A 20,981-nucleotide genomic window follows, 5' to 3' on the forward strand; every position below is an offset into this window, starting at 1 on the left:
ACAGCTCTCAGTCTCACATAAATATATGGTTTAGCCCTAGAACATGGCTGTTCAGTGAAAAAAAGAAGCTTGACTCAAGCCCATTTTCAAAAAAAATATATACAAAACAACTATAATATATTTTATATAGTAAACTAGAGAGGATACAATTTCTGGGGAAATTGTAGGGTGTGCTTGCTTGCGTCGGTTGCACAGGGGTCTGTATATTTTATATAAAAATGCATCGGGCCTACTTATTATTTATAAAGATTACATAGATTTAAAAGCATCTTTTTTTTGCTGCTCATTTACAACTCAAAATACGAGTGAAGTGTCGAATGAAATATGATGTCTTCTCATTTCCCCTGCAAGAGGCAGCTGACAGGCTGAATCAAAACGAATACATTTGGCAGACCGGTGTAAAAATTGACCTAATCTCTATGATTTAAACGTCCTTTTAAGTTGTCCCTTCTCGTGATATTTTCAGGCATTTAGCCTACTCATATTGCATTCATTCATTAATAAAGAACCCCATTTGAAGATTATTCTACGACTTTACCGGCAGAAGATAGAATCGCGATTCAAACAGTACCATCTGCTAACTGAAAATATGCCCCCAAAAACGTAAATAAGCTTGACATTTATTTAGTGGAAAATCGCTCATTCATAAAAATCTCACTGGTAGCGATCATTGTCAGTAACAACGCAAAATGCGATATAGCCCTGTGTGGAGAAGCTGCCCCGGTAAATTCTACTACTACAGTACAGTACTAGACTACTGCTGTGTTCGTCTTGGTAGCGATTGCGTTGGTTGAATTCGATTTAACGTTCCGTTGTACGGTTTAGGCTGAAATTAATTATTTTCATGAACAGATTGACAAAGTTTAGGTTGTGGCAATGAAGTTCAGGTTAGTAGTCAGATTGTTTCAACTATTGAAAGACTTTTGAGTAAGGGGAGTGCCGAACATGTTTTGTCACCGTTTGACTTGAACAGCTGAGGAGTTTTTGTTAGCTACTCACACTAGTGTCTCGGGTAGGCTACAGCGTTGCAGTGAGCTACACTGGTTTGAAACCACAGGTAATGGTAATTTCACCAACAAATCGTTTACTAATGTCAGAATAAATCCTACAACGAAAATGTATATGTGAGGAATGTTTATTTTAACGATTGAAAACAGATACATCATAGACCACTGTAGTATGTGTTGCCCGGGCAACACAGGCTAATGTCATGATGCTAATACTTCAGTGAAATAGTAGACTACTGTTTCCGAAAGTAGATGTACTTCCTTAATAATATCAGCTTATATTGTACATTACACATCACAATTGTGTGTCATATCACAAAGTAAAATGAGTAAATAGTTATCACCCTGGCCTCTTTTCTTGTGGCGTTTCTGCAGCTGCCTTGCAGTAAAGCTATAGTTAGCCTAGCTATCCCCCAAGTTAACAGATGCGAAACGAATGTTCTGCCAAAGGTAGTCACGCGTGTTTTCGTGACATTAGTGCAGAACGGTGTAAAAATTGACCTAATCTCTATGATTTAAACGTCATTTTAAGTTTTTCCCTTCTCATGATATTTTCAGGCATTTAGCCTACTCATATTGCATTCATTCATGAATAAACAACCCCTTTGAAGATTATTCTACGACGTTACCCGGCAGTAGAAGATGGAATCGCGATTCAAACGGTACCATCTGCTAACTGAAAATATGCCCCCCAAAACGTAAATAAGCTTGACATTTATTTAGTGGAAAATTGCTCATTCATAAAAAGCTCACTGGTAGCGATCATTGTCAGTAACAACGCAAAATGCGATATAGCCCTGTGTGGAGAAGCTGCCCCGGTAAATTGTACTACTACGGTACAGTACTAGACTACCGCTGTGTTCGTCTTGGTAGCGATTGCGTTGGTTGAATTGGATTTAACGTTCCGTTGTACGGTTTAGGCTGAAATGAATTATTTTCATGAACAGATTGACAACGTTTAGGCTGTGGCAATGAAGTTCAGGTTAGTAGTTAGACTTTTGATTTAAGTAAGGGGAGTGCCGAACATTTTCTGTCGCCGTTTGACTTCCTAAACAGCTGTGTACTGTAGCTAGATGTTTTTGTAGTGTGTCTCGCGTAAGCTACAGCGTTGCAGTGAGCTACACTGGTTTGAAACCACAGGTAATGGTAATTTCACCAACAAATCGTTTTCTAATGTCAGAATAAATCCTACAACGAAAATGTATATGTGAGGAATGTTTATTTTAAGGATTGAAAACAGATAACGCTACATCATAGACCACTGTAGTATGTGTTGCCCGGGAAACACAGGCTAATGTCATGATGCTAATACTTCAGTGAAATAGTAGACTACTGTTTCCGAAAGTAGATGTACTTCCTTAATAATATCAGCTTATATTGTACATTACACATCACAATTGTGTGTCATATCAAAAAGTAAAATGAGTAAATAGTTATCACCCTGGCCTCTTTTCTTGTGGCGTTTCTGCAGCTGCCTTGCAGTAAAGCTATAGTTAGCCTAGCTATCCCCCAAGTTAACAGATGCTAAACGAATGTTCTGGCAAAGGTAGTCACGCGTGTTTTCGTGACGTTAGTGACGTTAGTAACGTCAGTGACTGTGGTTAGCAAATTAGCCACCGTTAGCTTCACTTTTCGCCACAAAAACTTAACTGAAGCTTAAACCATGCAACGGAACGTAAATTCCAATAGAAGCAACTCAATCGCTACCAAGACGAAACTTTTGACACCTACGTTGTCTATGTAGGCCAAATATTGACTGAGTTTTAGGGGGGCAAAAAGAAATAAAAATAAAAATAATAATAATAATAATATATATGTGAGAGAACAAAGGTTGTGCTCTCGCCGAAGGCTTGAGCACACCCAAATATTATTTTGATTACAGTTTCAGGTATAAGTTATTTAAAAAAAACCTAATAATAATCCTAACTCTGAGAGGGGAAGACCCCACCACCGAGAATAAACAAAATGAAAAAGTCTGTCTTTTCTGTTCTGAAATAGTATATTATGCTATATGATAATGGGCTAAGAGCCAGGGACATAGGTAATTAGTAGGGCTTTGGAATCTTAAATATCTTGTCACGAGGAGGGCACTAGTAGGACCTGGAGGTGGTAGCTGCATGCCATATTGTTCCTGTTTGGTTCCTTGGCCGAGTTTAGTTCTGAGGCTGTCCTGCTGACAGAAGGATTTTACAGACTTTGGTCATGTAACAGACGCTACGAGCTAGCAAACTAACCTTTACAATGTACTTTAAATTTGACATAAGTTTTGTGGCTATGATATTAATTTGGAAATACCTTTGGGGAGACATTGCTGGCAGTGTTTTTGGAAACAATGTGTATTCGCCTTGCATGTTGTTGATAGCATGATTATTATTATTTTATTTTTTTCTATTGGTATACTATGACCTACATGTATATATCTCTCTATGTCGTTCTTTTTCTCTCAGAAGAAAGCCCAAATGCATGGTATGGATGGATGGGAACAGAGTGGGCTTAAATGTCTTTATTTGGGTAGATTCATAGTAGATCAGACTCTAACATAAACTATGAGACAGGTTTAGTCAATCTTGACCAAAAATAACAATATATTTATAGATTTTATACAAATTGTTAGCCTACTCCTCACATCTCGGGCATGCCGAGACCCACCTGGAAGAGGGTTCTCTCATATCCATTAATCTGTAGTGACGTCCCTGTTAAGAGCACATTGAAATAACTATGAACCTCATGCTCATGAGGATGAAACTCATGGCTCAGAGAAAATAGGAGCTCCTCCACACTCGATGCCATGAGTAATGTGTCACAGGCTGACAGCTGAGCACAGAAGTCCAATTACTTTCTAATCTGTGATTCCGTGGCTTGTGAGACATCATTTGCTGCAGAAAGGATGACTGTCTACAGTAACCCACAGACCTTGTATCCTCTTTGAATATACACAATTTTATGTTAGCCACTTAGTTCGGCAGCGCTAAGATCACCATTAATTTATTCCCATTCACACCTTGTCATTTCAGCCGCACACTCTTTCTGCCACAGTGGTGTTTAAAGGACAGAGCCTAGCGCGGATTCCGCTTTCTCCCTTACCTTGCTCGTGCAGCAGCCGTTTAGATCGCTGTGTGCCAGAGTGGTGCGCCGCTCCCCGCATGTCTGCTCAAGTCCCTATCAATCCACTCTTTCCGCGGCCAAGATATAAATATATTTTGAAGCCAATAAGTCTCCAATGAATGGGTCAGTTGATTGATCAAATGATTCTGTGTCAACCAGAAGTTGACCACGGCAGAAAGGAGTGATGTGATGTCGCTACTCTCCCGCCTTCTAGGCACAAAAGATTGTTCGCGTTAATGTTAGACAAGAAAAACGTGAGGGAGAGTGAGCGAGCTGTGAGGAAAATAAAAAGGGTAAAATGGGATGGGCGCTATATAGAAAGAGAGAGTGCGAGAGAGAGACAGAGCAGGAGGGAAGGAGGGAGGGAGGGAAAGAGAGAGAGACGTTTTCGGGCTCCGTGTTGGAGTGTGGATGGGAGCAGAGCAGGCATCCTAACCGCCTCGTCTCATCACGGCTCACACGGGCTACCAGCTGGGAACAGCGGGGGATGTGTGTGTGTGTGTGTGTGGGGGGGTGGGGGGGAGAATAAGAAGCGTGTCTGCAAATGTATGTGTTTATGTATGAGTGTGTTTGTGTGTGTGTGTGTGTGTGTGAGAGAGAGAGAGATAAGGTGAGTGAGAGAGAGGGTGAGAGTTTAAGGGTGAGAGAGTGAAAGAGAGCATAAGAGAGTTTTTTGCATGTCAGATTAAGTCAATTGTGAACATTGTAAAGCTCATTTTAAAATCATATACAGTAAATCTCTAAAATAACTTTGAAAGGGAAGAATACATTGATCCCAGCTGTGTCACATTGCTGCTGCTCAAGATGTAGACTAAATAGTGAAGAAATGAACTGAAATTTGACTTTCAGCACTAACTCTTTCTGCCTTCCCCCGTCCCAGCAGCTTGTCCACATAAATTCTGGCTGCTTGAATTGTGTGGAGGGAGGGGGGGGGGGGGAGATGAGGGGATGCGGGGAGAGGGAAATGGTTTAAAAAACCACCAGTCCTGTCACTCACCTCTGCCAGTGTGTATGTGTGTGTGAGTGTGTGTAGTTTAAAGGGTGGATATAGCCTACAGTGTGTCCATGGAAACAGCAGTGGATGAGCTATGTGGCTGGTGTAATCACGGTCCTGACCTAAGAGTCTATAAACCAGCATCCTTCCCATGAAGCCACAAGCTGTCGCCCCCTACCCCTGTTAGTGGGGAAACAAGGTGCCAAGTAACCACAGGTAACTTCCTGTCCACCCTGCTCTCCCACCTGTCTGACTTCCTGCTCCAGCAGGGGCAGGGCCAGAGCTCCGGCCCACAATGAGGGCAAAGGATGCTGGGATTTATTCTGGAGGCCAAAGGATCCTATTCAGGGTTTCATGGTTCTATATTTAATGCCACAATCTGGAGGTTTTGGACAGGCAGGAGAGTGGGTTGTGTTGAGACTATAATGTATGTCTTCATTTAGAAGATGCTTTTATCCAAAGCAACATACAGGGTGTGATTTGAACCTGCAATTTTGATCTATAGTCTCTACCCCCTGAGCTATACCCATCCCCTGGGTCCACTGGGCCGTGCTGTGACCCAGAGAGGCAGTCTGGTGACCTGCTAGAGATCTCTCCTCTTCCTGAATCGCACCGCTGTGAGAAACACGACCACCTTCAATCCTCAGAGTCAATTAAAATCCCACCACCAGCGAGGAGCTGGAGCAGTGTGGAACATCCACAGAATGATTTGGATTCCACCTCAATATCAAAAAGCCCACCTGCCGGACGCGTCCCCTCTCTCTTTCTCTGTCTCGATTTTGTTTCATTCATCCCTCTCTTTTCTTCTCTCTTGTTCTCTCACCTCCCCTGTCTCACTCCCACGCACCCTGTTCCTATCTCAAACCATCTCTCTCCATCCAGTCCTCTCTTCCTGACCCTCCCCCCTCTGTCTGTCTCTCTCTCTCTCTCGGAATGGATGGATATCACACAAATTGCATGATTTGCTTCTCAGTACATTGTATACGTGTGAAATGAGTTGCTGAAAGCATGTGCAAAGCTCTAAACCTTTGTTGCACTGAAATGTGGAGTTAGACCGTTGAACAGTTTCTCACCCGTTTTCAGCTCAGGTTTTGTATAGGCGGGGCAAAACCCAACCTATCTACGTCACAGCCACCTATCTACATCAGATCACAGACGGTTGCATTCTGTTACTCAGCTGGTACGATGCAAAGACAAAGTAATTAACACATAAAACACTCAGAGACTGCAGGTAGGTCTGTTCTGATATCTGCAATTGATTTAGCTAGTGTTGCTGTTGTTGCTAAATTCAATAAATTAGATGGGGCGGAGCTCCAGCTCCTTCAGGCGACACGCCCCCCCCCCAGTCTCAAGCAGAGAAGACTGCTGATTTTCTCACGATTTCAAGCCTAATTTAACACACTTGTCTATGTTTTTTTTCATTTGAATTTGGATGGGTAGTTAACAACACATTCTTCTGTGGTGTGATGAACTTAAATCTCATTTTCAATTCCACTTTACAGCATCTTTAAAGATGTACCGTATTTTCCGGACTATAAGTCATACTTTTTTTCATAGTTTGGCTGGTCCTGCAACTTATAGTCAGGTGCAACTTATATATCAATATATATATAATTTAACATGTTTTTAAATGTTAATTGTCATACTAGTTAATTCACACCAACGAGTTCAGTGATGTGGAATGAGATCGTGAGCTTGCTATACTAACTAACTACATTTACATTTAGTCATTTAGCAGACGCTCTTATCCAGAGCGACTTACAGTAAGTACAGGGACATTCCCCTGAGGTAAGTAGGGTAAAGTGCCTTGCCCAGGGACACAACATAATTTGGCACAGCTGGGAATCGAACAAGCAACCTTTTGATTGGGAGCCCGATTCCCTAACCGCTCAGCCATCTGACCCCCGTTAGGTAACTTTCTTGTTGGACTCGCTAGCTTGTTATGTTAATTTATCCTATTCAGCCTGTGCTATTTTGTAGTTAAATAACTTGCCTTCCAGATTAAATGTCTGTTCTTGGTCTTGAATTTTGTGAAATACATTTCTAAATAAATGCGACTTAAAGTCCAGTGCGACTCATATGTTTTTTTCCTCTTCATGACACATTTTTTGACTGATACGACTAATACTCCGGAGCGACTTATAGTCCGAAAAATACGGATTGCGGATGCTACTGTTTGATTCGCGACTCCAGCTAGCTAAGATACTGCCGGTGACAACGTTGTTAGAATCAGCTTGTTTCAAAGGGGGTTCTTTATTAATGAAATGCAATATGAGTAAATGCTTAAAACTATCACTAGTAGGAAAAAACTTGAGGGGAAGTTTAAGTCATAACAGTCGTTTTGATGCAACTGTTTATACATGTGAGGCTGCCACAGCCTATCACCTCCCCCTCTTTCCCTAAGGGAAATAAGACAACCCTGTTTTATTCTACACTTCACTCTTAGTATTTTGATGTAAAAATAAGCAGCAACTAACGTATGCACACTTAGGCTATTTAAAATATAAAAAAATAGCAGTCTAAGTAAAAAACTGACCCATCTGCAAACAATGCAAGGACACCTCACAATTTCCCCAGATATTGTACCCTCTCTAGTTTTAATTAGTAATTTGCTAATTTAGAAGAGAGGGTAAAAGGATTTGGACCAACAGAGGTATGGAGGACAGAAAAGGAGAGATGGGGGGAGAAACAGAGAAGGTGGGAGAGCAGCAAACATGCAAAGTAATTGGTTAAAAGTAAGCTCTGTAAACTACCGGGCTCACTGAAAATCATCATCTATGCCCCCTTCTCTCTCCCCCACCTCTCATTTTCTCTCTCTCTCTCCCCCTTTCTCTCTCTCTCCCCCCAACTCTCTCTCTAAGGCTATTCATCTTCCTGTCAGTACTTAAGTAAAGTTTGGTTAACCTGTATGTTACGTCCCGTGACTACTGTTTGGTTGGCTCTTTGTTTGTTTGTCTCCCTCTGTCCATGACTGTGTTTCCCAGGTGTTCCAGTTCCTGCCCTCCTGTTGAATGGTCCAATCAGTGACTACAGTTCATCATCTAACCTACCTGTTCATCAATTACCCATCTGCCCCATTTCACCAATCAGAGCTCACTTCCTGTTATTTAAGTTCCTTTGTTTTCCCTTGTGTTAGAAGGGGGGATGTTTGCTATTGCTGCATTGATTGGGTGATGTATGGTTTATATTTTGTTACTCAGTGTGTACTATAGTTTGTTTAACCCTGGGGAAAGGGGGATCCACATGGGAGTCAGGTGGCTGAGCGGTTAGGGAAGCGGGCTTGTAATCAGAAGGTTGCCAGTTCGATTCCCGGCCGTGCCAGATGACGTTGTGTCCTTGGGCAAGGCACTTCACCCTACTTGCCTCGGGGAGAATGTCCCTGTACTTACTGTAAGTCGCTCTGGATAAGAGCGTCTGCTAAATGACTAAATGTAAATGTGTGCATGTAGGTAAGACGCCCATGGGCTTACATCCCACCCGTAGGAAAACTTTTGTCTATACACCCTAAGCAAGAAACTGGGCGGACCACCCCTTGTATTTTTGTTTAGTTTCAGGGCGCCCTGATCATGTGCCAGATTAATCTAAGGGTGTTGTGCTAGGAAGTTAGGACGGGTTAGGGGTGGGGATGTTACATATTTGATATCTTTGTTTTGGTCCTGCTCAGCCCCTTTCTCCCATCATCATTATTATTATTGTTGTACCGTGCGTTTGTGATGAGAAAATAAACTCCCCTTCTTTCTGTTACCACGGTTGTTCTGTGTCCATTTCCTCTTCCCCCATTTTTCACCCTGGTTCATCGTTTGCAGTGGCCCGTTACATTTCCCTGCCCACCAGGGATTCGTAACACTCTACAAGACACTTAGCAGGAGACAGGTAGAGAGAGAGAGAGAGAGAGAGAGAGAGAGAGGGGGAGGGAGAGAGAGAGAGAGAGGGAAGAGATAAAGAGAGCAAGAGAGAGGAGGGGAGAGAAAAAGAGAGAAAGGGGGAGGAGATAGAGAGAGGGGGAGAGCAAGAGAGAGAGGGAGAGAGGAAGCTGACAATTTGAAAATTAGGAAGGAAAACAAAAAGCAGCAGCAGCTAAGCTGATTCTTCCTGATAGAGTAAATGACTAATCTGATGAGCCAACACTGACAGGTAATCATCCATCTATCCATCGAGATAGCATCCACATGTATCCATCATAACATGTACATAACAATAAACACACAGCTGATTTTCACTAATCTTCAAAGCCCTGCCCTGCCCCGCCCTCCCCTACACACACACACACACACACACACACAGCTGCAGTAACAATTGTCCACATATTTGCCACACAGCTTTTACCAATGAGAGGGGCCAACAGGGGTCCCATGTGATTGGAGTGTATTCTTTGCACACACGCACACACACACACACACACACGCACACACACACACACACACACACACACACACACACACACACACACACACACAGGTGTGTAGATGAGACAGCATGCCTTTAGGGGGAGGGGGGTCATGTCAGCCAATCACAGACAGAGCTCGAGGAGACAGTGCAAGCCAATTATAACCCCCCACCTCCACACACACACACCATCGCCCCATACTGCATACCAACGAGAGTTGGCCTGTATGTGTCTTTTAGGAATCGAATATTTGTACAGACAGAAACTCCTGGTCAAGGAAAGTCTGTTCTGTCTATTTTCTCCTCCCCTCACCTCTCTTCACAAAGTCTGTTCTGTCTATTTTCTCCTCCCCTCACCTCTCTTCACAGCTATGTACATGTGTAACAATGTACCCAATACTGGGTTAAGTATTGTTCCGGGTATAATTGAGGTCGCACACATTCCCTCTTGTGGAAGTTTGTGCCAGGCAGTGATGGGAAGTTCAATCATTTTACGGACTCGGTTCTTTGAATCTCGTTCTTTAGCAAGAATGAATTATTTTTCGAGTAATACGTTAATTTCAACGCGGGGGTGGAGAGAGAATTTAGGTGATTGTAGCCGGTGTTGATTGGTTAAACTCACTCCTCAGGTATGTAACAGGCCACCCCCGCCAGGGAATTGCTAGCTATTTGTTGGCGTAGTTGGTAGTGGTCGCGTTTGGGATGTCAGAGGTGGCGGATTCGATCCCAGTGAGGGGCAAACATCGGCCGAGTGTACCTCTGATGGAGCACGGCCATGTCTGTTACACATGCACTACAAAGGTGAGAGTGTAGAGGTAGTATTAACAGGAGCAGACATGCATGCAGATTCACGGTGTGGTGTCTTGCTGTGGTCAATCAGGCTGGTACTGTATCATCCAGATTCTTTCCAAAAGTAAACAGTACATTCATTGATCTGTGCGTCACAGTTCAGAGTGTGGCGATAAGTGGGTGCAATCACATACCAGTGCCTATTCACACAGACACACCACACAGACATACACATAGATACACACACAAGCATTCGTCGCAAATAGAGTCAGCTGTTCCGTTCTTGCTACCACATGTTATCTCTGTCTGTGTGTGGGGGGTGGTAGACTGGGGGGGGGGGGGGGGATGGGTGTGAGGGTGGGAGCAGAGGCACAGTGAGGAAGGGGTTTTTTCCCCACGCAGGAGCTAGAAGAGTCCCTTCACACTCCCTCTTCCCCTCCCTCTCTCCTCCTCTCCCTCCCTCCTCATTCTCTATCCCCAGAGTGATTAATCTTCAGACACTAATTAGATGGTTGCTAATTAGCATCTGACATGTGGGGGAAGAGGAGGGGAGATGGAGGGAGGTAGGTTGAGAAACCAGGCATGGCTGGCTCCACACTAGCATCCCAGCTCAACACTGTCTCTCTGCTACACTAGAAGGGGGAGAGAGGGGGAGAAAAGAGGGAGGATAGGAAGAGGGTAAGGTGTGATGGAAGGTGAGAGGGGAGGGAGAGAAAGGAGGAAGGGGGAGAGAGGGGATGAAGTGGATGCTAAGAGGAGAGAGACAGGAGGGAGAGAGGAGGAAAAAAGGGTGGTCAACACTGGTTGCAGGTGATTCTAAACTTATAGGTATCTAATTGTTTACACAGACCTGGGGAGAACAGACCCTGCTCCACAACTTCATGACAATGTTAACTTGTTACTGTGTGGGGTAGTTGTGGTATGGGGTCCTTTCCTCCCCCTCTCCTGTCCTGTCCTTTCCTCTTCTTTCCTTTCCTCCCCCTCTGCTCTGCTCTCCTCCCCCTCTCGCCTCTTCTCTTCTCCACTCCTCATCTCCTCTCCTCTCCTTTGCTCTCTCCTCTTAAGAAGACGGCAGAGACACAGAGATGAGTGGGAGAGAAAAAGAGAGACATGAGAGGGACATTGAGTAAACGAGGGACAATTCCTCTCTACGGAGTAGAGAGGAATTGTGGAGTAAGAAATAAAGATCGGAAGGGAGGAACAGAGAAATGAGAGAGATTAGAGATAGATGAAAGGGAAGAGAGGAAAGGAGGGAGAGAGAGAGATGAGAAGGAAAGAGAGAGAGATGAAAGAGAGATGAGAGGGCGAGAGAGAGAGATGAGAGGGCGAGAGACGTGTGTGTGTGATTACAGCCCTGTAAGACAGAGGGACAGTATAACAATCTGTTTGTCACACAGCACTATTCTTCTCTCATTAGCAAGGCCAACATAGTTGGCTGCTAATATGTGGCCATCCTCCTGTTGGGGGTGCCAAGGGTGAGTTTCACTACTCTCCTCTCCTCTCTTCCTATACTGTCCTCTCCTTTTCTCCTCTCCCTTCCACTTATCTCTTCCTACCATGTCCTCTCCTTCTCTCCTCTTTTTCACTACACTGTCCTCTCTTCTCTCCTCCCCTGGGGGTGCAGTACCTTATAAGATCCCAGGAGATGGAGGGATGGAGGGAGAGAGAGAGAGATAAAGAGAGAAGCCTTGCAGAAAAATCTATAATTTATAGGTGACAATGTTATTTCCTGTCTGAATGTTGTCAAGGTGAGCTGGCAGTATGTATGTGTGTATTTGTTTGTGTGTGTGTGTGGGTACTGGTGTGTGTATTTTATGTGCATTTGCCTGTGTGTGTGGGGTGCGTGTGTATTTCTGTGTGCGGTTTGTGAGCTGGCAGTGTGTATGTGTGTATTTGTTTGTGGGCCTGCGCCTGTGTGTAATGATGCGTGTGTGAGTTTGCTCTCTAAGACTGGTGAGTGACAGTCACAGTTCTGCATTTTGACACGAAGAGCATATCAGCGTGCACATACACACACGCACGCACACACATGCACACACACACACACACATAAACCCACACACCCACATTCCGACAAGGCAAACTATTTAGTTGAAATTTGCCCTATCATATCCTGTGTTCCAGGTTGAAAAACACTCTAACCTCTGAATGATTCGGGTGTAATGTCTCTTTTATTGGACGCACGTGGACACAAATCAGGCCAATTCATGATGGTATCCATGGCAACCGGTTGACTCACACAGCGCTTCCTGTGCCAGGTGGCGGTGGGCAGCGCGCCTCTTACCTGCAGGGTGGTTATTATGGTCTGAGCTGGGTGTAAACATGCAGCACTCAGTCCTGGCACTCAAACACTGCAGAGGGACACTGAGTCAACCAGCACTGTTTGGTAGAGAGACATGATGAAGAACGGTCTGATGTAGGAGAGAGAGAGAAAGAGAGGAGTGAGAGAGGATTGAGAGATAAAGAGAGAGGAGAGGAGTGAGAGATAGCGAAACAGAGAGAGAAAGGGGCGGTGAGGAGGAGCGAGATGGGTGGCAGAGAGAGTGAGGGGGGAAAGAGAGAGGGATGTGAGAGGGATAGAGAGAGAAAGAATGAGGGGGGAGAGAGATAGGAGAGAGGTTTAGAGAAAGACAAAAATGAAAGTGTGAGTGGGGGAGGGAGGGAAAGAGAAAGAGAGAGGAAAAGAGTGAATAAGAGAATGGGTGACACAGAGAGAAAGACAAAGGGGGTTATAGAAAGAGAGAGGGAAGAGAGAGAAAGTGAAGGTGTAGAGAAAGAGAGAGAGGAGAAGAGTGAGAGAAAGTGAGGGAGTAGAAAAAGAGAGGGAAAGACATAGCACAGTAAAGGCAGGATCGAGTAAAACAGATAGCAAGGTTTGTTGTTGCCTGACTCCAGCTGACTTCAACTTCAGACCGGTCATTAATTACATCTGTTGAAAACACTCCTGGTGTGTGTGTTCCTTCTCTCCACCTCCACCTCCACCATCCCTCTCCATCTTACCAACTCTCCCCTCACCTTTTTACACCTCTCCACCTCCCCCCTCTCCACCTCTAATCACCTGGTACACGACTGAAAGACAGTTGTCTTTTGGCAGGATTATTAGACACATTTAGAAAGAGAAGGGTGAAAAGTGGGAGAGAAAAACAGAAAAGAACAAGAAAGATGCAGACAGAAAGGGAGAGAGGAAGAGAGAGGGGGAGAGAGGGAGAGAAAGAGAAGGAGGGAGCTAAATTAGCATGCAGCTGTTGACTGGACCAATCGGTAATCATACGTGCATTTGTTTACTTTCACAGCTGTACTGTGTATGTTAGGAACGCAGCAAAAGGCAGTAGTGGAAGATTGTTTGATGCTGTATCTGTGTAGTGCTTCTGGAAGTGTGCTGCTGTGGAGTGACCACTTGAGGAGGTTCCAGCTGAGAGCAGCCTGGAGAGGCCCTCACTGTGCCTGCGGACCCCACAACCAACTACACACTCATACATGGGTGCCATGGCAACCCAGGACGATGCTGCGTTATGTGTTTGTGTTCATTTACCTGGAATGGAGAACGGTGAAACCACGCAAGCACACACACACGCACACACACACACTCCTCTCTTATCACTGGTATAAATACCATACACCAGGGAGGTCTGGTAAAACTGTTTTAGTGCCTTATCACACTACACAGAGAGAGATGGATGGAGAGAGAGAGAAATAGAGGAAGAGAGAAAGAGAGAAAAACAAAAAAATATAGAGGGGGAGAATTGGCATGGAGAATAAAAGGGAGAGAGAGAGAGAGAGAGAGAGAGGGAATGAGAGAGAGAAGGAGAATTGGTAAGGGAGATAAAAGAGGGAGCAAGAGAGAGAAAATAAAGACAGACAGGAAAGAAAGAACTGGAAATAATGGTATGTTCTCTTCTATGATTAAATTAATTGTGTTCCAGTTTGATTTATGATTGCAGTGTTTCTCTGTCATGTCTGAATTCATGATTCTATAAATTATTGATCGCAAGGACTAGAAGAGAGAGAGAGAAAGGATGAAAAGATAACAAGTAAACAATTGAACGCGCTGTATCTATGTGTCAAACTTTCTCTCAGAACAACCTTCTTGACCCCAACCAATCGGGCTTCAAGACTGGCCACTCCACAGACACTGCCCCCCAGTCTGCCAGAACGGCTTTGAGGTCATCCGTCATCAACCTGCTGGACCTTTCTGCAGCATTTGATACAGTCAACCATCAGATCCTGCTCGCCAGACTTGCTGAGATGGGCATCACTGGCACTGCACTTCAGTGGATCTCATCCTACCTGTCGGGAAGATCCTACCAGGTCTCCTGTGGAGGCAGTGTCAGGCCCCCGCCAGCTTTCCACTGGTGTCCCACAGGGCTCTGTCCTTGGACTCCTCCTCTTCTCCCTGAACACCACCTCACTTGGACCAATCATCACTTCCCATGACTTCTCCTACCACTGCTACATTGACGACACGCAGCTGTACCTGTTGCTCCCCCCGACTGATCCGGGGATCTCAGCTAGGATCGAGGCCTGCCTCGCAGACATCTCCGCCTGGATGACCAAGCACCACCTCCAGCTGAACCTCGCCAAAACAGAATTTCTCATCATCCTGGCCACGCCCTCCATCTCCCACGATCTATCAATCACCCTGGGATCTGCGACGGTGACCCCTTCATCCTCTGCCAGGAACCTCGGGGTTACCATAGATGATGTGCTCTTCCTCACAGCCCACATTGCTGCAGTCTCCCGGTTGTGTAGATTCACCCTCTACAACATCCAGAAGATCAGGATATACCTGTCTGAGCATTCCACCCAGCTGCTAGTCCATGTATGCTTCATGTTTTAGCTACCCGCAATGTTTGGGGCTCGTTGTTAAGATCAGTGACCTATGCACTTTTGTAAAGCTCTCTCTTGGAAGTCGCTTTGGATAAAAGCGTCTGCTAAATGGATAAATGTAAATGTAAAAGTGAAATGAGAGGATGGATGGTCGGAAGGAATGAAGAATGGAGGGATGGATGACGAACGTAAGACAAAGGTATCCTTGAGAGATAAACGAGTTAGTCTGTATGGAGCCTGTATGGAGTTAGTCACATGACACTGGTCAGCACCACATCTTCATTGTGTCTTTACAGACCCAGTTCTGAATGGAGACAGAAACTTCAACTGAAACTCTCAAGAGAGAAACACACACACATGCATACATACAGAAAAACTCACACCAAATCATAACCCTTTCTAAGAACATTATATTTCTCTAATATACTCCTAAAACTCAAATGCGTTGAGAGTTATTTGTGCTGGGTAAGTGGAGGGCACCGACAAACACACACACACACACACACACAGAGACTGCTGCCGCTGAGCACCATCATACCAACAATACAGACATGTCAGAAAGGAGGGCGAGGGCAGGCATTTGGTGACCGCAGGCGAGGGCAGGCATTTGGTGACCGGTTGATTGAGTGCAAAACTGGATAATTGTCTGTGTGCAAGTGTGAGTGTGTGTATGAACAGTGATTATGGAATTGTTGATGAGAGATGTATGAAGAGAGCGGTATGTCCATGTCGAACACAGGCACACACACACAAACAAACAACACCTACACACAGCAACGCGCACACACATCCACGTGGCTCTAACAAGGACAACACTTACTGCAGCGAGGACAGCTGTACAGATCAACATCATCATCGTCAAAGCAGGCTGAGAGACAGAAAATGTGAAATAAGAAATAAATAGGACAAATGGATGTCTTTCCACATGGAGACCTGAAACACGCAAACACACACACTCACTTACTGACACAGACACAAAAAGAAAAACCACATCCACAGACATATTTAGCAATATTTAGCATTCATAAAATGTCAGACTATTTTATTTCTATTACATTCCATTCCAAAAACATCAAAATGTTTGAATCATTCTAAACACATAAAAGAACAACATTGCAACATCTTAAGATGACTTGAAGACTGTTTCTAACTTCAACAAAATGGTCTGTCAAAAGGCTAACAATGGCAAATACAAAGAGCATCAACCCTTATTAGAAACGTAAGTAGAAAAAGAATTGTGCACACACATACACACACACACACACATATACACACACACACACACACACACACACTCACACACACACACACACACACGAGTGAACACAGATACAACTAAACACACACATCCTGCACACACATGTATGGAAAGTCATTATTGCTGAATCAATTTCTCCATTACCATCACTGCCGAGCCTGGCGACACGTTAAATAAACATTCTGCACCGTCACATCCCACCGCGCTGCACTGTGTATGTGAGCGTGTGTGTGTGTGGCTAGGGAGGGGTATTTGTGTGTGTGTTTCTGGAGGCTAGTCAACCACAAAGCCATAGGTAATGGCCTGTAAACAATGATGAGACAACAACACCCCAGACACACACACAGAGAGAGAGACACACAAAGAGAGAGAGACAGAGAGAGACACAGAGAGGGAGAGAGAGAGAGATAGAGAGAGACAGAAAGAGACAGAGAGAAAGAGACGGGGGGAGAAAGTGAGAGAAGCAGAGAGAGTGGGAGTAGGAGAGAAATAGAGAGAAAGATTTAGAGAAAGAGAGAAACAGAGAGAAAGAGAGAACAAGAGAGAGAGAGGAAGGGGAGAGGGGGGACAGAGGACTGTGGAGGAAAAAGAATCCATTAGCAGAATCATTAACAACTGTCACACCTGTGGACAGGAAACGCATCACTAGTCTCCGGCTTCCTTTTCCTGTTCCTATCATGGTGGTGAACATCAACTCAGGAAACTCTCTCCTGGAGTTTTACACACACACACACACACACACACACACACACACACACACACACACACACACACACACACACACACACACACACACACACACACACACACACACACACACACACACACACAACCAGGAGTTTGCCAAATCTCTCGGGGTAAATTGGTTGTCTTGGCAACCATGTAGCAACAATTGGCCTCTATAGACAGGGCTGTGTCTAGTTTGACAAGCCCACCTGTCCATCCTCTCACTCACACAGCTTCTCTCTGGGCTGTCAACTCCACATTCCATCTGAACCAACTACAACCAGCATGTACTGATACACACAACGGAACATGTCACTGTTAGTTGATGACTGGAAAACAAACTTATTGACCCATTTATAAAGTTGAAGCTTTCTTTCTTCCCTTTAGTACACATCGTCATAAACACACACACACAGTCAGAACACAGTCAAAACACACACCCAGTACTTGTACAGTCAGTATACAAATGTACAGTGTCTGTGGCATAGTGGGACAGTGTCTTGTGCATGTTCTCCCTGTGCTCACATGGGTTTCCTCCACAAAGAACCCCAATAGAAAAACAACCAGAGAAGATCTCTCTCTGGTCCTGTCCCTGACCAAGACATGGGCTTGAGCGCTTGGAATTGGTCCCAGAGTACAATTGATATGACTGCCCACTGCTCTGGCTGCCCTGGGAGGAAGGACAACATGGATGGAGAAAAGGGCGGCGGACTCTCTGGCTCGTGTGTGATCCGTTGCTTCCTGTCGTGTGTGTGCCACAATTGTTGAGATTGATAAAGGCACACACTCACACAGTCAGCAAAGAAGCAGTCAGTACAGATATAGTCAGTACACACACACACACACACATGCACACACAAATCATTCTGACACCTCTAGTCAAATGCTCCTGATCTAGTGAGGGCTTCTGAATGCTAATATCTCTTTTGTTATTCTACACCATTGTGGTAGTGTGTGTGTAAATGAATGTGTGTGTGTATAGATATATGTGAGTGTATATATGCATATGTGTGTTGGGGGGGGGGGGTTGTGCTGCTCTCTATCAGACAGCAAGCTCCCAGAAGGCCATGGGAGGTTGCCATGGAGAGCATGGAGGCTCAGATGTGTGTGACTGAGTGACAGCACGGATGAACCAACACTGGGATGGTGACAGGTTACGCCTGCGCTGGGAGTTTGTGTGTGCGTGTGTCTCTCTCTCTCTAACAGACAAAGACTGAAAGAGGTGAGAGAGAAATAACGACAGTGAAAATGCGTGGGAATGTGAGATTGTGAGTCAGAGTGTGTGTGTGTTAATGAGTGTGTGTGTATAGCCCATCTGTGACCCCAGAACTACTTGGAAATACAACTAGGTGATAATGAGATGGGACAGGACTGCCCTCAACACACACATAAACACACATATACACACACACATGTGCACACAAATACACACGCCCTCAGTTCTGTCCTTATTAATCAGCTCCCATGGTGAGAATGCATTAGTGTCTGAAGCTCTGCTGAGCCCGTCTTTAATTCACTCAACACACACACACACACAGGCACACAAATACACACACACACACACAGGCAGGCACACATATACGCACACACACAGGCACACACAGAATGCACGTCTTGATGGATTACAGCATGGCATTTATTAGGGATAAGCTCTGGATCTTTTCATAACTAATACTGTACATGGATGTAAGAGAAGTGTGAGTGTGTGTGTGTACATGTTTGTGTGTGGAGAGTCTGGGTATGTGCGTGTGTATTTATGTGTGTGTGGTGTGTATGTGTGAATTGGCTAAACTCACTCTTCAAGTATGTACACAGACCACCCATGCCTGAGGATTGATAGCTTTTCGTTGGTGTAGTTGGTAGTGGAGTAGCTGGTAGTGGTATAGCTGGTGTAGCTGGTCGTGGTTGGTGTAGCTGGTAGTGGTGTAGCTGGTGTAGCTGGTAGTGGTTGGTGTAGCTGGTAGTGGTGTAGCTGGTAGTGGATGGTGTAGCTGGTAGTGGTGTAGCTGGTGTAGCTGGTGTAGCTGGAAGTGGTTGGTGTAGCTGGTTGTGGTGTAGCTGGTGTAGCTGGTAGTGGTTGGTGTAGCTGGTAGTGGTGTAGCTGGTAGTGGTGTAGCTGGTCACGCTTGCAGATTTGGAGGTGCCAGGTTTGAGCCCAGGTGTGGGCAAGATTGTCCGTGTGTAACTGCCGACGACTACCACAACCACGGCTGTTGCACCACAGTGACGTGTGAACTGTGTGTGTGTGTGTGTTAGCAACCACGTAACTCCACTTTGCCATTAGTCGGCCTAACAGAATCAAGTGGCGGAATCATTCTGCGCTGCCGGGACAACGGCCAGCGTGCACAGCATCTTTCTAATTAGACACACAACCATCTCAGTCTCCCACAGCAGCGCCCCTGGGATGATAGCCATCACTAACCTCCTCCCTGGAGATAACACCTAGGGGCCTGGCGGGTGTGTGGCTGTGTGTGTTGTGTGTAAATAGGTGAGATAGCAGAGGAGAACAGCAGTAGCAACACTCTACACAACTCAAGAACACCACTTGGATACTCTAGAACCCACTAGAACACCACTAGTACATTTACATTTTAGTACACTCTAAAACACACCACCACAGTGGGACACAGCAGAACACAGCTGGACACAGAAGAAGACACCAGGACACACCAGGACACAGCAGGACACACCAGGACATAGTAGGACGAACCAGGAAACACCTGGACACACCAGGACATAGCAGAACACACCAGGATACAGCAGAACACACAAGGACACAGTAGGACACACCAGAACCACGACCCAGCAGAACTTCTCTCCTACCTGATTCGTCGTCAGTCTTGTGCTCGTTATCCGAGTCTGTCAGCGTGAGGGCAGAGTTAGCTCTGGACGACAGGCTGGAGCTGAGCCGGGATTTGAGCCCGTGACCCCCTGCCCACAGTTGGACGGCTCTCTCCGGGGTCATGACCCCCTCGGGGTCGGAGTCTGGGTCCTGGTCGGAGGCGTTGCTGAGGGCGTAGCTGTGCTGCAGCAGGCTCAGGTCCCCCTGCAGGCCTGGGGACTCCCCCACACCCAGCTCTGCCAGCGTGAAGCTCCCTGACACACAAACACCACACCAGTCTGGGTGAGTGTGTGTGTGTATACTTGTGTTGTGGATGAGGGTGTGTACGTGTGTCTGTGAGTGTGTGTGTCTCTGGCGTGTGTAGTTTGTGCGAATGTGTGTGTGTGAAGTGTAGTTTGTGTGCATGTCTGTGTGTGTGCAGATGTCCACTCCCTCTCAAACACAGTCACCGGAAATTACAGTCTGAATCTCAGATTCTCAATAAAACAACCTGGACCAATTAGCTTTCAGCAGGAAAGTGTAATCAGCCAATCGGTTTCCTCTTCTGATTAAAACTACTTCTGGGATATAATCCGTCCACCAGCATCAGCTGACGAGGAGGAAGTCAGATAATTAATTGATGTATAAATGAACAGATTGGCACAAATTTAATTAGATCAAAGTTAATGATTTAATAGCAAGCAGCTGTAGAACCAGTGGGTGTTGAGCAGGCATTACAAGACAAAACAACAACCCAGTTCTAGAACATTCTTCATTGAGGGGAACACACTCCTCTCAGAATGGGAAGCAGGAAACAGGGTTCTGTCCTGGAGTCAGGGGAGGTCAAACCAGACAGGTCAAAGGTCACATTAGGAGGGTGGGGATTACCTGTATGTGGGGAACTCCTGGTAGGAAAGGGGGGGGGGGGGGGGTACAACTGTATGGACAGGTAGGAGGGGGGGGGGGGGTACACCTGTATGGACAGGTAGGAGAGAGAAGGGGTACACCTGTATGGGCAGGTAGGAGAGGAGGGGTACACATATATGGACAGGTAGGAGAGAGGGGGGT

At 45.4% G+C, this 20,981-nt stretch overlaps 1 protein-coding gene across 1 annotated transcript in view; it reads right to left on the minus strand.

Annotated features, from left to right (window-relative positions):
* The window catches only part of tenm2b (teneurin transmembrane protein 2b), a 125,322-nt gene that overhangs the window by 92,938 nt on the left and 11,403 nt on the right, over positions 1–20,981 (minus strand). The window contains exon 3 of the mRNA XM_067229340.1: positions 19,916–20,188. Within this exon, the coding sequence (XP_067085441.1) occupies positions 19,916–20,188 (273 nt within the window). The remainder of the gene's footprint in view (positions 1–19,915; positions 20,189–20,981) is intronic.

The sequence above is a fragment of the Osmerus mordax genome, chromosome 25 (genome assembly GCF_038355195.1).
Source record: "Osmerus mordax isolate fOsmMor3 chromosome 25, fOsmMor3.pri, whole genome shotgun sequence".
Taxonomy (NCBI): domain Eukaryota; kingdom Metazoa; phylum Chordata; class Actinopteri; order Osmeriformes; family Osmeridae; genus Osmerus; species Osmerus mordax.